This window comes from Clupea harengus, chromosome 22 (genome assembly GCF_900700415.2).
Source record: "Clupea harengus chromosome 22, Ch_v2.0.2, whole genome shotgun sequence".
NCBI lineage: Eukaryota > Metazoa > Chordata > Actinopteri > Clupeiformes > Clupeidae > Clupea > Clupea harengus.
This window is the reverse complement of record NC_045173.1, coordinates 12,857,236-12,874,735: the sequence shown is the minus strand read 5'-3', so window position 1 is coordinate 12,874,735 and position 17,500 is coordinate 12,857,236. Positions and strand designations below refer to the sequence as shown.

The following is a 17,500-nucleotide window of genomic DNA, read 5'->3' as shown; positions in this document are numbered from 1 at the left end:
GTAGACAGCCACAGTCACAGTCACACAGTAAAAGGTCAGCTGGTGAGTTATGTCTCTGTCAGCTGGTCAGAGAGCTGGCATTAGTGTGGGTGGCAGCAGGCTCCCCTGGTCATCTCTGCTAAGGGTTTGCAGACAGTGAGGGATGTTCTGCTCACCTTTTTATCGCCACTGCCGCACAAGGCCAATGACTCACTCTCTCTCGCTCCCCCACCCTCTCTCCTTGTCTCTCTCTCCCTCTCCTTCTCTCCCTCTCCCCCCTCTCCCTCTCTCCCTGTCTCCCTCTCCCCTCCCCCTCTCTCCCTCTCTCTCCCACTCCCACTCTCTTTCTCTCCCACTCTCCCTCTCTCCCACTTTCTCTTTCTCCCTCTCCCCCCTCTCTCCCTCTCTCCCTCTCCCCTCTCTCCCACTCTCTCTTTCTCCCTCTCTCCCACTCCCACTCTCTTTCATTCTCTTTCTCTCTCTCTCTCTCTCTCACACACTCTCTCTCTCTCTCTCCCACTCCCACTCTCTCTTCCCCTATCCCCCTCTCAGCATGCCCCACTCCCAACTCCATCCTTCATGTAGTCCTCTCTATATTTCATCACCTCACTCTTCTTTGCCCCCTCTCTCTCTTTCTCTCTCTCTTTCTCTCTCTCTCTCTCTTTATTGGGTGTTATTAAAATGACACCATGCTCCTCAGTTTGACGGGGCTAGCAGTTCATGTGACTGAGCACTGAAGCTAGAGGAAACCCAATATTTCTCTCCTTCTTTCATGCCATCTGTTTCCCTCCCGTTCTCTCCCTCCATCTCTCTGTGTTCCTTTCTCCAATTTCTCTTTTTCTCCTTCCCTTGCTTCTGGTTCATTTCTCTCTCAGATTTAGTCTATATAGGAAACATACATGCATGTATCCATGAACTCTGTCAATGTGCACATAAAGATGTGCAGGCAGAAAGACAAGGCCAACACACACACACACACGCGCACACAAACACACACACGCACACATTATTTTAACACAAGGCAAAGAATACAGAAGGAGAAAGTGAGGACCATGGGGGAAAGACGAAACCTAATAATTAAATAATAAAAAAAAAAAATAAGGAAAGTAGGACAGACAGAGAGAGGCACTAAAGGGAAGGGGGAAGGAAGAGTGTGAATGAAAACAGAGTGTGAAGGGACAGCGGGTAGAGTGGGAAGAGAAAGTGCCAGAGAAAAGGTAAGGTGACTGGGCTGGAGGGGGTAAGGGGGAGGAGAGAGTGATAATGGACGAATACAAGGAAGCTTTGGCAGGACAGTTCAGGGAACACACAGGACTGGGGCTAAATGAAAACAGACCTGGAGCAGAGACACTGAGGGTGACCTGGCACAGCATGGGGGGAATGTGGCGTGTGTGTGTGTGTGTGTGTGTGTGTGTGTGTGTGTGTGTGTGTGTGTGTGTGTGTGTGTGTGTGTGTGTGTGTGTGTGTGTGTGTGTGTGTGTGTGTGTGTGTGTGTGTGTGTGTGTGTGTGTGCTATATAAGAAGGGAGAAGGAGAAAGGTGCTGGGAAAACACAATGACCTGTGACTTGTGATTTGCGAGAGACAGAACATCGCTCCTTTTCTAGGTGTATATGTGTGAGCGTGTGTGTATGTTAACTCTGTTTCACCCCGAGCGCACGAGCGTGATTGGTTCTGGATGAGACGGGAGCTTGGCAGCACCTCACTTCCGCAGAAGGGCATAAAACAGGAGGGCCTGGAGCGCAGGCAGCATCTGCCTCTTCCACTGCTGCCAACTCACAAACACATGCACACACATATGCACAGTCTCACACACAGGACTCACACACAAACACACCTGTGCACACATATACGTGTGAACAATACACAGATACACTTGCAATGGATCCCCATACATTCATCAGCAAGTACACTCAATCACACACACACACACACACACACACACACACACACACACACACACACACACACACACACACACACACACACACACACACACACACACACACACACACACACACACACTTGTCTTGTATCCACTCCATAACAAAACATAACATACATACATGTTCTGTATAAAGATCAATTCACAGTTACAGTGACTCTTCACAGAATGGGCAGAAATAGAGGCATTTAATAACACAATTGCATCCATTTTTAAGACACTGTTGTGTGACTCCCGTGAACTCTAATGCAATCATAATGAAAAGAAATAGGGATGTGAGCTACTGCCACATCTGCTCATTAAAGATGAAGGAACAATGTGCATCTTGTCCTCACATGTCCTTCCTCTCCTATTTATTTATACATATTTCTTTCTTTCTCTCTCGCTCTCTCTCTCTTTTCGGTGTTTCTTTTCTATGGTTTTCAAATGGTGATTTAAATAAAGGGTTTCAAAAAGTCAAAAAAGTCTCTCTCTTTCTTTCTCTCTCTCTCTCTATTTCTTTCTTTTTTTCTGTCTCTCTTTCACACACACAGAGGGGAGAGGGAGAGATTTAAAATTATTTTATTTGCAGGTAGACTGATGAATCTATGCTGATAACATCTCAAAATGAGAAAATTGTAATAGGCAGGTTGTCCGTTCATTAAGTTTGCGTTCATTAATGTATTAGGTATCCCTGTTAGTTCAGTCAATGAATGTATTTGATGCACTACTGCACTAACACCTGAAGACCTTATCTTCACCATATCGTCACTTTTTTTTTTGATAAAAAATATTTTTTTGCCTAAATCATCTCCTCATGATGCTGGCCACCTCTGGTAAAATCGCCTACATCCTCAGTTGAACAGATCTTGTGATTCTACCCCTGTAGTATAATGGCCTATGTCAAGAGTGTGACTTAGTCAGTTTTATTTTGCCTAAGTCAAAAGGCACTATGACTTAGGCAATTTTACAATTTTTTTAAGTTGACTTAGGCAATTTTACAAGCTTTATTAATTAAGACCTTTGTCAGGTTTTTAATGGCACACACGACACACTGGAACACACACGTGCATATATGGAGGCGACACAGGACACACACACACACACGCAGGTAGGCCTGAGGTCGCGGTGAATTTATTTTCTGCTTTTTCCCATCCTGGACCGTCCTTCCTCAAGGACCCTCCAGGAGCAGTGGGCAGCTTGTAGCGCCTGGGGACCAAGTGGTGAACTGTCCATCTTTGGTCAGGGATGGACATGTGTTCTGTTCTGTTCTGTTATTGTTGACAGAGTTGAAGGTTACAGGTCACAAAGGCATGTTCAAAAATGTGCCTACGTAATTTATTCCTCTTGTGTTACATAATTGACATTGCTATTAGTATGTCAAAAGTCATCTTTTGTCATAACCTTTTTGAGTGAAATTATTCATAAATATCATATATTCAATTTTTGGTTACCTTTTTTGTGTTTTCTGAAAAACCTGAAAAAATTACTTGGGCAATTATTTTAGGAAGGTGACGATATTCTTTTGCATGGTGAAGACATCAATTTTGCAACTTGGTCACATCTGATCCAGAACTGAATTTTGAATTGCACCCACATCACCAAAGCCTACTGAAATATACAATCCATATAAATATACCTACAGTATCTATCAGTAATGACATCCCTGTGATACATTTAAAGTGAGGCAGGGATCTCTGTGTTTGACCGAGGATGTATCTGAGTGTGTGGCTTTCACAACAGAGGGAGGTTTGTAACATTTAGCACACAATGACAGGCTTCAAATCAGTCAGCAACTCACAGCTCTTTAATGACTTTCACCGCAGTGTCCAATACAGACGTGACAGAAGGAAACAGTATCAATGCAGGAATGGGCACTGTGCATGGGGAGGGTGGAGCACCACAGCTACATCCAATGTGTCAAATGCTGCCAGGGCACTCTGATTTTGCAATCTGAGCCTAGGCTAAGTGTTTTACAGTTTACAGTGTTTAACAGTTCACTGTAGGTGTAGGTTTGCTCAGTGGCAAATTAAAAGCAGCCATCCTGTGCTATAGGTTCTTCGTGTCATTGGCAATTTGTTGTTCCTACATGAATCTTGCCCCCCACCATCACCTTGATAATTCAAAGTAGCTGTTCAGTTCCAACACTCCCTACGCACCCCAGTCCATACTGTACCTGCCAGACACTGCAAATGAACTAGTCATGGCCCAGCCCCAGTCATGGCCCAGCCCCAGTCATGGCCCACGTCCCAGTGAACTAGTCATGACCCACGCCCCAGTGGCTCACGGTTCAAACGTTTCAAAGTCTGGAAACACAAAACTAGACTAAAGAGGCAACCCTGCTGGATCATAACTCTTACAGGCCTTTTGTGCCCAGTGAAGAATGTAACCTTTCCCCTTTGGTTTAATCCTCCAATAAATATGCCACACGATGCCCTTTTACTCTGACACAAACCAAATCCTTCCTTTAACTGGTACGTTGCTCAGATATGTCTTGTATGCTGATCTGAATGTTCTGCCCCTATGCTCTTACGACTTTTTGATTTTGTCTGTGAGGATGCAGAGATGTTTGCCATGACTCTTGTCATGTAATTCCGGCTATATACCCTTTATTGCATTGTCCCTAGTTTGCCCATCTCAACCCCGTACTTTATATGAGGCGTGGATAGGCTTATGTGTCCTGGTAACTGACCAGGGTCCTGAAATGCCTAGCAAGGATCTAGCTAACGATCAGTGTGAGCACCTCCCTATGGTAAAGGTAGGCAAACAATGCTTGACGATGCAAAAAATTTAAGGAGAAGATGGAGAAGCATACGGGAAGCTGAAAGGTGGAGTGGAGTGCGTGATGTGACAGGAAAAGGTAGAAGCGATTTTTAAAAAGTTAATCATCATGTTATGCTCATTCTGAAGCTTTATTAGAGGCAATATTTAGACTTATATGTATTGATGTGTTTGACCCTATGCATAGGGTACCATGTTCTCACCTTTGAGTAGGGCTATCACTAAGTAAGAATGTACCTCTATCCCAATTGTCTGAAAAAGAAATGGTGATGAAAAAAAGGAGTAAAACGCACCAATTCTTCTGAAAACAGTTTTGTTTTGTTTTTCCATGGGAGTGCGATCCTGAAGCACTGGAATATAACAAATTCCGGAGTTTTTCTCTGTATGGACATGGCAATCATGATAGGAGTACTGTTGGAGCGTGACTTATTCCCTGATGTTATGCCATGTACGCCGGCTCTTATAGAACAGTCCATGCATCAGGAGGCCCATGAAAGCTCCTTGCGTTTTACATTAAGAGAGAGGCTGACCTTTAAAAAGGCCCACCACTGAGAGCATTTAAAAGGCTTTAACTTCTGCACTGTTTCATTCTCGGCTGCTGCCACCACTGCTTCATCACATGTGATAAATGCGTCAGTGAATCACAGGCCTAATCTATGGCTGAAGGAGGAAAAGTATGAGGTAGGTTGAAGCAGATTAAAACAATAAAAGACTAAGAAGGAGATACAGAGAGGAGGATACCAGAGAGGTCTGATTCTCTCTTTCTCTCTCTCTCTCTTTCACCCTATCTCTCTCTATTTCATTGTGGTAAAGATTTGTGAAAAATGTGAGTCTGTATGTGTGTGTGTGTGTGTGTGTGTGTGTGTGTGTGTGTGTGTGTGTGTGTGTGTGTGTGTGTGTGTGTGTGTGTGTGTGTGTGTGTGTGTGTGTGTGTGGTGTATGGATGTGACAAATCAACACAATAAGACCTCAAAGACAGCACATCAGGCAAACGAGACAAAGAAAGAGAAAGTGAAGGTGAACAGATAGGCAGACAGTGAAAGGAAGAGCATGGAACAGAGATGAGGGAGGGCAAATTACAGAGACAGGGGGTAGACACTGATGCAGCTGTGAAGGCATAATTTGATCCCCCTATGCCAACCAAACTGAGACATAACATGAAATATTAATTGCGCCAAACAATCACTAAAGCACAGTCAGGCTTCTGCAGTCACAGGGAAGGAGAGCATGCAGCCATTTGTGAATATCACCGCTTTCATAGATTTATTTCCATACCCTCCAGCATCATAAATCATATAATTACAATACACTTGTGTTTCTCTCTCCCTTTAAATGGAGGTAAAAAATCTTGATGTTGATCGTATTGGCTTTTTCTGCCTCCACCCTCTCTTTCTTACTCCCTCTCTATCTGTCTGTATTTATGCGTGTGTGTGTGTGTGTGCATGCGTGTGTGCGTGCGTGCGTGCGTGCGTGCGTGTGTCTGTGTGTCTGTGTGTCTTTGTGTCTGTGTGTGTGTGTGTCTGTGTGTCTGTGTTGCTTTAAATATTAATGATAGAATATGTGTTTATGTGTTTACCCCCACAAAAGGCTTTCTCTGCCCTTATAGAGCTCAGGGTAATAACACCATCCATCACCTGTGTGTGTGTGTGTGTGTGGGTGTGTGTGTGTGTGTGTGTGTGTGTGTGTGTGTGTGTGTGTGTGTGTGTGTGTGTGAGAGAGAGAGATAGAGAAAGGAAGAGAGCACATGCCTGTGTACTTGGAGGACAAAGAGCCAGCACCCACACACTACGACCCCTTTCAGTGGGACAGAACGGAATAAAATAGATTACTTTCATCACGGCACGCATGATAAAATAACACCTATTGTGCATGCTAAAATTAGCCTCTTTGACATTCAGGAACTTTAATGCTGTATTAAAATATGCATAGCTAGATTACATTTGCCATCATCACAGTTGTGAACATGAAAAATAGGCACTATCTGTAATGAAATAATTCCCTGAAACCCCTCCTCAGAAAACTGTAAATAAAAAACCGCATCACGGCATGAACTCATACTTCATACCAAACAACATAATGCTAATATGTTTAGCAGCAAAGCCCACTAGTTTAAACTAAACTTCTACTCTACCTTACCTCTCCACTCAGGGGAATAATCATTCAATATGAAGTACACCCTTAACACTGATATACGTTGGGGGTAAAATAAGACACATGCTAAGGATTTTCACACTGGGCATGGTTCCAAAAGTATCTGTAGTTAGGAGAAATAGGTTGTTTTAACAACATGTAGTATATAGTATATGGTTATGGTTATAGTATTTAGCAGACGCTTTTGTCCAAAGTCACTGACAAAACATTGAAAAAAACAGACATTAGAAAATAGATTAATAAAAAAGGCAGTGATACTATCCTAATGAAAAAAATGTTTAAAGAAACAATATAATAGGAACCAATTAATAAACAAAAACTATATATATATATATATGTGTGTATGTGTGTGTGTGTGTGTGTGTGTGTGTGTGTGTGTGTGTGTGTGTGTGTGTGTGTGTGTGTGTGTACACACATAATAGATGTATTGTATGTATGTATCTCTTTTTCTGACATAATATGAAAATAATCATACCCAAAATTGAAATTACACTCAATAATCCAAGCAACAGTGGATCTCAATAATGGAAAATGAAGTAAATAGCTCACTCCTCTACAAAAGCCCAGGACTTCATTAACATAGCTTAGTCATTGGCATGATTCAGAAAACCAGCCTCATGTGATTATGATGCAGCATTTTGTCCCCGAATCCATCTATTTTTTTGCAATGGGGACAGATTCTGTGTTGGACTGACAGTAGGGGTTGTATGCCAACACCCTGGGTCATTCTGAAACCACAGGTTTGATAGGGAATAAAAAGTACAAGAAGACTGTCTGACATTCTAGAAACATTCGCTTGCACAGTGTGAAAAGTGCTATCTTCTGCCTGGTAATAGCTTCAACAGCTTCACAATCTGTGACCAACAGGAAAGTGTTTTAATACTGGCTCAGCTAAACAAAATATGTTTCCTCTCCATTTGAAGACTGGGGAGGTAATGGTGGCAACGGGAGTTAGGGGTGGGGGGTGGGGGTGGGTTGATGGGATGTCTCAATAAATGGGCAGGCAGGATGGGCAAGAGCCACGATGGTGTGAGGCTTCATTAAAGAGCACGCTCGACAGGAAGCCCTGAGCCAGCCCGCTTCATTGTCAGGGCTGCATGAAGTCTCATACCTTCATTCCAATGCTGACAGGTGACTCGATAAAAAAGGCATAGAGGGAAAGAAAGGAAGAGCAAGAGATTTGCCCTTTTCGCATCTCTATCCGTCACGTTTCTCTCCTTTTCCCTCTCTCACACTTATTCTCATATTGTCTAAAGTAGCTACTGCTCTTCTCTTGGTTCTTCTCTATCTATCGCTTTCTCATACTTTCTCTCCCCTCACTCTCCTTTGTCTTCCCCTTTTTGTAATTGAATTCCCTCTATCTCTCTCAGGCCTCTCTCAGTGTCTCTCTTGCTTAGTCGCAGTCCCTCTCTTTCTTCCCCTGTGCATGCTTGGAAGAGATTAACATGTGACTTTTGGAATAGCATTATGTGGCAAGGGAGCTGTCTAGCCTGTAATGACGGGACTTCATCAGAGAAAAGGCATCCTTTCTTCACTCATGCATTCCGCAGTGTCTGTCATCATCATCTTTCCTCGTCTTCCTCTTGCACTCATGCATTCTCTCCAAAGTGCTTTTCTCTCTCTCTCTCTTTCTTTCTTTCTGTCACATACACACAAACACACGCACACACACACACACACACACACACACACACACACACACACACACACACACCATACAATACTTTCTCCTTACATCTAGCTGTCAGGGTTACTGTGCTTGATTTCATAACAGCCTGCTGTGTAAAGAGACATCCGCTGATGTGCATCAGCACAAATTGAATGAACTCATTTATTAAAGTCACTCAGTTAATTAATACAATTTAATTAAGTAATATAGCTGCCCTTGCCTAATTTCAATGCACATTTTAGCTAGTGTCTGTCAGTTAACTTTTTATATGATACCACATGTAGTAATTCCAGGTCCCATAGGATGAATCACAACAGCTTACATCAGAACTATAGATACTTATGTGTGTGTGTGTGTGTGTGTGTGTGTGTGTGTGTGTGTGTGTGTGTGTGTGTGTGTGTGTGTGTGTGTGTGTGTGTGTGTGTGTATGTGGTGATAAGCCTACGTTTGATATCTGTCTTAAATTGGTATATGTACATATGTTTTAAGTACTAAATGTATGTACGTTAGTGTGTGTGTGTGTGTGTGTGTGTGTGTGTGTGTGTGTGTGTGTGTGTGTGTGTGTGTGTGTGTGTGTGTGTGTGTGTGTGTGTGTGTGTGTGTGTGTGCTTTCAGTGATTTCTGGAAGAGGTACTGCACTGAAAGTCTTGATGCTTTCCTTTCCTTTCCTTTGGTGCTGGAGTCAATTTGTGTTTGTTACAGGCCTACAGGTTTATTTTTAAGTGGGGAATAATGGGGAATAATTCACTGGGACAAGAACATTTTCTATAAACATTACCATTCACCATTTTGCATTTGGGCAATGCAATGTATTAGCTCTTAATTTTTGGGTCAGTATGGTCAGTGTTATTTCTGAGGAAAAAGAAATGTCCATGTATATTTGTAACCTATACTGCATAGCATTGAATGTATGAATGAATGCATTACTATCAACATGTCATTCTTTCATATATTCATTCATCCCAAAATGTATTAATATCACGATTTATATATAAGTAATTTATAAATTCATTCATTCATGCATTCAGTCAATCAGTCAACACTAACAAACTGACAAACATGGGACACGCGATGCTGCACCGTCCCACCCACCTCGCACTCAGCATTTGATTGCAGGAAATCAAAACGAGTGCAATCGAACAACAGAGGGCGCAGAGCTCCACAGCTCATGCCTTGCAGACGCGTAGCTACGCCGGCAGAATGCTAACCAGACCGGTGCAGCACAGCAGAGGCGACCCGCCGCATGGCTATCTCCGTGTTTAGCCCCACTTGCTTCCTTTTGCTGTTTGTTGTCAGTGTATAGCCCTTGCGCGCTAAGCTGTTGTGGGTTCCCATACAACTATAACGGAACCTAAGCCGATGGACAAGCACCCACATATTACCCAGGTCATATGAGAAACAGGGTGGACTGTGCAGACATCAACATAGGGTAGAGAAAAGGTAGTTCCGCGTTGCCTTTTGTTGCGAGCGCTGTGTCAGTGCTGCATTGCGCTCTCTGGTTGTGCGTGGCTACGGGGCAGCCCGTAGAGAGAGGGGGGAGGAGAGAGAGAATGAGTGAGTGAGGGAAAGAGAGAGAGAGAGAGAGAGAGAGAGAGAGAGAGAGAGAGAGAGATGTCTTGTATATCCATTTTTGAGAGACAGGGACGACCCCTAAGTGTATGTGGTCTTGTAGTGCCGCATTTAGTTTAAACAATGAGAGGATATGTGGTCTTCAAATAGCCTACATATTTTCTCAAACATAAAGTGCAGCACTACTGATATATACAACACAGCACTCAGAACTGTGATGAATAAGCTAAAACCAAAACAGTATTGTAAAATAACAGTATCGTGAAATATGCTAATTGTTTTGCAATGTGTCACAGTAACATTGGTTAAAATAGGTATTTACAATATAATAACATTCGACAGTCATAAAAGTGACCTCTAGCTTTAACAGAGGACAGGGGCATACAATGACATGGACTACAGACTTTGCATCAGTTAACCTCCTGTATATTCCGACATGGGGTCGTAGGCAATATAGGGCAGTAGTGGAGAATAAGTATGCCTCTGAAGTAAATATAAGTTGGGTTTCCTTTTGAAGTCCTGGGGAAAAGTCACTGGCACACTTTCTCAAGCATAGTGCCTAACCAGGCTGTTCGATTCAAAGACATACTGTGAGTCTAAGAGTTGTTTAATGAGCTTATCATGTTATTATTTTTGGAAAAATAAACCATAATTGTATTAATAACCGCTGTTTAATAACCTAAATATTACACCCTTCCAACAGCATTTTTTTTAACTAGCGTAAGAAAAATATTGTCTCTACTACAGAGTATGTATATACATCAACACACAAACATGCGCGAGCATATAGCCTACTGCCTCCCGTTTCTTCCGTTTCAGCTGAACGATCAAGTTACGTGGTCAGGGAAATGTTGCAGTGAACGGAGGGGGCTGAAAGAAGAGAGAGAGGGTAGTGTGTGCGTGTGTGTGTGTGTGAGAGAGAGAGAGAGGCAGTGAGAGAGAGAGAGAGAGAGAGAGAGAGAGACTGCAGCATCATTTGAGGGACGCTCACATGCAGTGCAGTAGAACGTGCAGGTGAGGGGAGGAGGAGGCGCGTGGACTGAGAATGCGGGACTTGGAAAAGACGCATTTATCTCGGAACACTTCGCTCATGTATACACAGGCTCTGCCGGAATTAATGTTGTTTGTTTGTTTTTCGTGATCCTGAACTCAAACATACCACAAGGCGTTTTGTATTTTTCTGCCCTGAGAACTCCCTTGGAAAAGCACTGTTATTCAACTTAACCGTGAGGGAATCTAGCCGCTTGGCACTACTTGACTGCGGGAAAGCTTTGACATATCCCTTCCGCTGTGTTAAAAGGTAAGCGGGCAACCTACCATGAAAGCATTCTAACAATCCTTAATATATCCTATTTTTAAGGAAATGAGGAAATTCGCTAGATAGCCCACTTCGGTGTCCCGAAGCTGAAGTCGCGGACAGTTCTCTTTTGTGTTCTGCTGCATTGCAGTTTGAAAGACTGAAAACGAAAGACAAACTGGCATCAGTCGAATCCAAATGAAGCCAAATAAGTAAGGAGAAGTGCATTATATGATTTTTTTTGCGTGGGTCTTCTAAAATTACTGTACATTTCGCTGGACTGAAAGAGTCAAGTGGATATATTACAGGTAAATGGATGGACCTCTCGTCCTTAAAAGGAATTTTAATTTCATTACATTGCGAACGTGACTGGGAAACTAAAGAACTGTGAAAGCCAACAAAGGAAAACAGTCGGAAAGATTACTAAAAGATTTTTCGCAGCTTATCCGCCAGTTCAGTTATTATCGGTGGTGTGTGAGGAGACAGCATCCGTTCCGGGCAAGCGGAAACTGCAGCGGGGGAGACCGTAACAGAGGTATAGAGAGAGCCATGAGGAGCAGGAGCCTTGGCGCAGTGCTCTCCGCGCGCTGCTGCTGCTACCTCGTGCTCCTCCTGCAGCTGCTGACTCAGCTACCCCGAGCCAACTCAGCGCTGCGATACCGCGTGGCTGAAGAGGGGCCCGCTGATGTGCGGATTGGAAACGTTGCAGCGGACCTGGGGTTATCCTCATCTGGTATCGGTACCGGAGACGTGACCTTTGCGCTGGAGTCAGGCTCAGAGTACTTCAAAATTGACAATGTGACTGGGGAGCTATCAACTACAGTTCGCCGGATCGACCGTGAGCGCCTGCCACAGTGTCAGATGATTTTTGATGAGAATGAGTGCTTCTTGGATTTTGAAGTCTCTGTCATTGGGCCATTGCAGAGCTGGGTGGACCTGTTTGAGGGACGTGTAGTCATCACTGACATCAATGACAACACCCCCTCCTTTCCTTCCCCTGTCCTTACCCTCTCTGTGGAGGAGAACCGGCCGATCGGCACTCTGTATCTCCTGCCCACCGCCACAGACCGTGACTTTGGACGCAACGGCATTGACCGCTATGAGCTCATCCAGGATGGTGCGGGATCCTCAGCTCCATCTACCTCTTCTTCCCTGCGGCGCCCTGGAGGAGGGGGACCTATGGGACGAGCAGACAGTGGAGACCGTAGAAGAGGAGGACCTGACCCCATGATGGCAGGACAAGTGGCAGGTGGAGGAAGTGGCGGAAGAAGCAGCGTATTTGAGTTGCAGGTGGCTGACACACCTGATGGCGAGAAGCAGCCTCAGCTTATTGTCAAAGGCCCGCTGGATCGCGAGGCGCGTGACTCCTACGAGCTCGTGCTACGCGTACGAGATGGCGGCAACCCGCCCCGCTCCTCACAGGCTCTTCTCCGTGTGGCCATCACTGATGTCAATGACAACAGCCCACGATTTGACAGGGCTGTGTATGAGGCCGAGATGGCAGAGAACACGCCACCTGGCACACCTGTGCTACAGGTGCGTGCCACAGACCGTGACGTGGGCGTCAATGGCCAGGTGGAGTATGTGTTTGGTGCAGCCACTGAGTCTGTAAGGCGTCTGCTGCGCCTGGATGAAGCCACTGGTTGGCTCAGTGTCCTCCACCGAATCGACCGTGAAGATGTGGCCCAGCTGCGTTTCACAGTCACAGCCCGGGACCGCGGTCAGCCACCTCGCACCGATCGCACCTCTGTGGTGCTCAATGTCCGCGACGAGAACGACAATGTGCCTGTGGTAGAGATCCGCAAGATTGGGCGCATCCCAGTGCGGGATGGGTCTGCTATGGTCCCCGAAAATGTCCTGGTTGACACACCTGTTGCCTTGGTGCAGGTTTCTGACCGGGACCAAGGGGAAAACGGAGCAGTGACCTGCACTGTAGTGGGAGATGTGCCTTTCACCCTCAAACCAGCGGGCGAGACAGCCCTGGCCCCTCCACCAGCCACTGATGAGGCTTTTGACAGGAACCGTAAGAAGTACTTCCTACACACATCTGCTCTGCTAGACTATGAAACAACACGCGAGTACAGTGTGACCATTGTTGCAGTGGATTCTGGGAGCCCCAGTCTCTCCAGCAACAGTTCACTGATGGTGCGAGTGGTGGACATCAATGACCACGCACCCACCTTTGCCCAGAACCTGATTGAGGTGCACTTTGCAGAGAACAACGCCCCAGGTGAGAGGGTGGTCACTGTAGTGGCAGCGGATGCGGACAGCGGCAAAAACGCTGAGATTGCATACTCCCTGGACCCTTCGGTTAATGGGGCATTCTACATCGATGCAGATAATGGGGACATTCGTGCCACGGGGGCACTAGACCGTGAGGTGAGGGAGCGCTTTGAGTTCCGGGTGATCGCGCGGGACAAAGGGGCCCCATCTTTGCAGGGCTCAGCTACTGTGGTGGTGCAGGTGACTGATCGAAATGACAACCCACCCAAGTTCGTCCAGGAGGTCTTCACCTTTTACGTCAAGGAGAACCTTCTGGCCAACAGCCCCGTTGGCATGGTGACGGTCACAGATGCTGATGAGGGCGAGAACGCTGAGCTGAGCCTGTTTGTGGAGGACGATGAGGCCGATGCCGAAGACAGCGAAGCCAGTGGGCGGAGGGATGAGGTGTTCTCCATTGAGAACAACACAGGCACTATCTTCTCCTCCGCCTCGTTTGACCGCGAGCGCCGCAATTCCTACACCTTTCGTGTGCGTGCAGTCGACGGTGGTGATCCCCCTCTCTCAGCTACTGCCACCGTGTCCCTCTTTGTTACAGACGAAAACGACAACCCCCCCTCCATCACTGCGCCGTCCAATGAGTCCTATGCCCTCCTGTCCCCCGCCAGCAGCGCCAGGACTGTTGTGCGCACTGTGGATGCCTCTGACAGGGACACAGGCTCGAACGCTGACCTCCGCTTCGCCCTGGTCGGGGGCAACCCTTTCCGCTTGTTCGAGATTGGCCCCACCAGCGGGGTGATCACCCTGACGGAGCCCCTGGAGAGGAGGCACCGTGGCCTGCACCGGCTGGTGGTGCGAGTTAACGACAGCGGCGTGCCTTCTCTCTGCACTACTGCACTGGTGCATGTCTTCATCAACGAGAGCCTGGCAAATGCCACTGTGGTGGATGCCCAGGTGAGTCAAAGTCATATGTCTTACACAGAACAGTAGCTTTGAGATTCTAGTGCCTGTGTTGATGCGTGGGTACACTATATATACCTTTTATAAGATCTGGGGTTAGGGTAGGAAGGATAATTAGTTTTAGAAATGCCAGAAAAGAATTTCGCTATTGAAAATACACAGTGAAAGGACTGCAGGACATTAACAAGTAAACCAGGACAAAATATTGGAAACATGAAACATCAAGCTAGTCCTTAAAATTGTCATACACGTTGAACAGAGGAAGTCAAAAGGTGATTTCATCTCAGACAACCTTGACAGAACAGAACAGAACTTCAAACATCAAAACACACTCCACAATCCACTCTACTGAAATCTCACGACTATTGTAGGGAAGGTTTAAACGTTGCTGAATATATGTGACCTTGACAGCAGCAGAAATGTTTTAAATACTACAACAAACATTTATTTTACAAGGTAGCAGTCATACAGCAGTCTCTCCTATAATATTTCCTCGAAGTCAAGGATCTTGTGGCTCTGTTAGTGTTTACCCCACAGCCAGTGAACTAAATTGGTTTGCAACATGTTGTATTTACAGTAAAACAGCTGCGGTTTACAAGTCAGAACAATGGCAGGATCACATGGAAGGGGTAGTAACACAAAGCCAAACATTAATTTACAGCCCAAACTAAAAGGAGGTGAAACCCTAGATAGGCACAGGGCCGTGAATAGCAGCACACAGGGCAATAACAGAATCCTGTGTTGTAGAACAAGATACTGTATCAGTGTCCCTGATTAAACACAATCAGAAAAGCTGATCTGACAGGCAGTGACTACTCTGTAAACGACTCTGCTAGATGTCAAAAGAAACCTTGTAATGTTAATTTGCTCCAAGGCAACATTCTATTAACCATTCAAATTTTTTGATTTGTTGAGTTTCAGGTTTCCAAAAGTAGTGTATACATGTATCTTCTAAATTGGAAACCATATAGTTAGTGTGCAAAGCCACCATGATACTTACATCATAGAGCCCAGCAATGTAGGTGCACAAGATAAAGGTCTCAATATGTTACAGGAAGTAAGATCAAGAGTGCAGACAAAGCAATATGTAGAGATACAGTGAGCTGTCCCTTGAAGCCACAGAAGCTCATTAAAGCAGATCACAATCACACACACACTTACTCACAAACACACACACACACATACACATACAGTATGCATGCATAGACTACACACACACACACACACACACCAAGACTCCAGGCACACACATTTCCCTGAAAGGATACCACGTCCAGATTGAAGGTAGAAGCTGTGACATGATAATTGAAAGTCTGGGTCTAACAGCAGGCGAAGGGAGGCTTAAATGGCCCATCAAAGACCCTGTATGAGTTATAAAGTGAACATACGGTTCACAATGAATATTTCAGACAGGAGACAGGATGTCCATGACTCTCTTCTCTCTCTCTTCTTTCTCTCTCTCTCACTCAAATCTCTTCTTTCAACTTCCTCTGCTCATTTAATTGTTCTTAATTTGGGTCATGTCTCTTTCTGTCCCTCAATTTGCTTTTTTGGATCATCTTTTTCTTGGAATATCCCACTGTGCCTCTCAACTTTTCATCTTTTCATTGTTGTTTTTATCCTGTTTACATTGTGCCTTTGCTCTGAATATAATGTTCTCTCTCCCCCATTCATCTGTCTGTCTCCCACTCTCGGTGTAGGTGGCTCGCAGCCTGGCAGCACCTTTGTCTTTGGACATCGCCGGTGACCCGGACAGTGAGCGGGCCCTGGGCAAGCAGCGCTTGAGTGTGGCCATCGGTGTGCTGGCAGGGGCGGCCGCCGTCATCCTGGTCATCCTGCTGGTGGTGACAGCGCGCCAGTGTGGCGCCCAGGGCAAGAACGGCTACGAAGCCGGCAAGCCCGAGGAGGACCTGTTCAGCCCACCTGCCTCGGCCCAGTCACAGGCCGACAAGCGGAGCGGTACAGGGGAGCACGGGCGCAAGCCCCGGCGGGACAAGCGTTCCACCGGCACCTCTGTCAAGTCCGAGCGCTCGCTCTACAGCGGCATCGTCACGGTGAACGGCTGCAGCGGCGGAGGCCGGCACAATGACGATGATGAGGAGGAGGACAGCACCAGCACCAGCGAGCGCATCGCGGCGCGTTACTGTGCTGCAGATGGAGACCCCAGCAGCCCCCGGCTGGGCACCGCCCGCCGACACCACCACCAGTCCAGCCCAGACCTGGCACGCCACTACAAGTCCAGCTCCCCGCTGCCCGCCGTACACCTGCATCCACACTCGCCCCCTGCAGAGGGCAAGAAGCACCAAGCCGTTCAGGAGCTGCCGCCCACCAACACCTTCACGGGCAACAACGGGGCCAGCTCTTGCAGCGCCAACGCAGACGCCATGTCGCTGGGCTCGGACCAGTGCTCTGACTACGGCTGCCAGACTGCCAACAAGTATGGCAAACAGGTAAGAGACGCCAAAGTATGTCTTCACAATGTGTGTCTGTTACAAAATTCAGCTAATTCAGAAGACTGAGTTTTTGGCATGAAAAACAGTCAAAGGATTCCTTGCGAACACACATAGATTGAACATGAAAGACAACATTTCAGGACAGTTATAATCTCTCCTGAGACCCTGAGACAGGGAGTGAAATATAAAAATACCTGAAGTAAGTTGTTGCCTGGAGATGAGATTGCTGGAACTGAAGCACAATTTATTGGTAAATGCTGATTGGCAATTGCTTTGCCGTGAACAGTTGACTAATGAGTTGTATTTTTGCTTGTACTAAGCAGATCCAGCTCCAGTAGTGCTGTCACCATTGTGGGGGAGTCTATACTCCCAGGTCTTTTAGGCCAGGTTTTTGTTGGTTCTCAGCAGTTAATTGATGCACTAAAGGGAGTTTACTCTGACTTGATGGAGCTTTCAATTGGTTGTCAAGGTCGTAATTAGCAGATGAGTGAAAGGTTGC

General features: G+C 45.9%; 1 protein-coding gene across 2 annotated transcripts in view; it reads left to right on the top strand.

Moving 5' to 3' along the window:
* The first annotated feature begins 11,029 nt into the window (after positions 1-11,029).
* Positions 11,030-17,500, top strand: part of pcdh7a (protocadherin 7a) — a 28,163-nt gene continuing 21,692 nt past the window's right edge. For both annotated transcript variants that reach the window (XM_031559856.1, XM_031559855.1), the window contains exons 1-2: positions 11,030-14,542; positions 16,249-16,998. In XM_031559856.1, the coding sequence (XP_031415716.1) occupies positions 11,918-14,542; positions 16,249-16,998 (3,375 nt within the window). In that variant the 5' untranslated portion in view covers positions 11,030-11,917. The remainder of the gene's footprint in view (positions 14,543-16,248; positions 16,999-17,500) is intronic.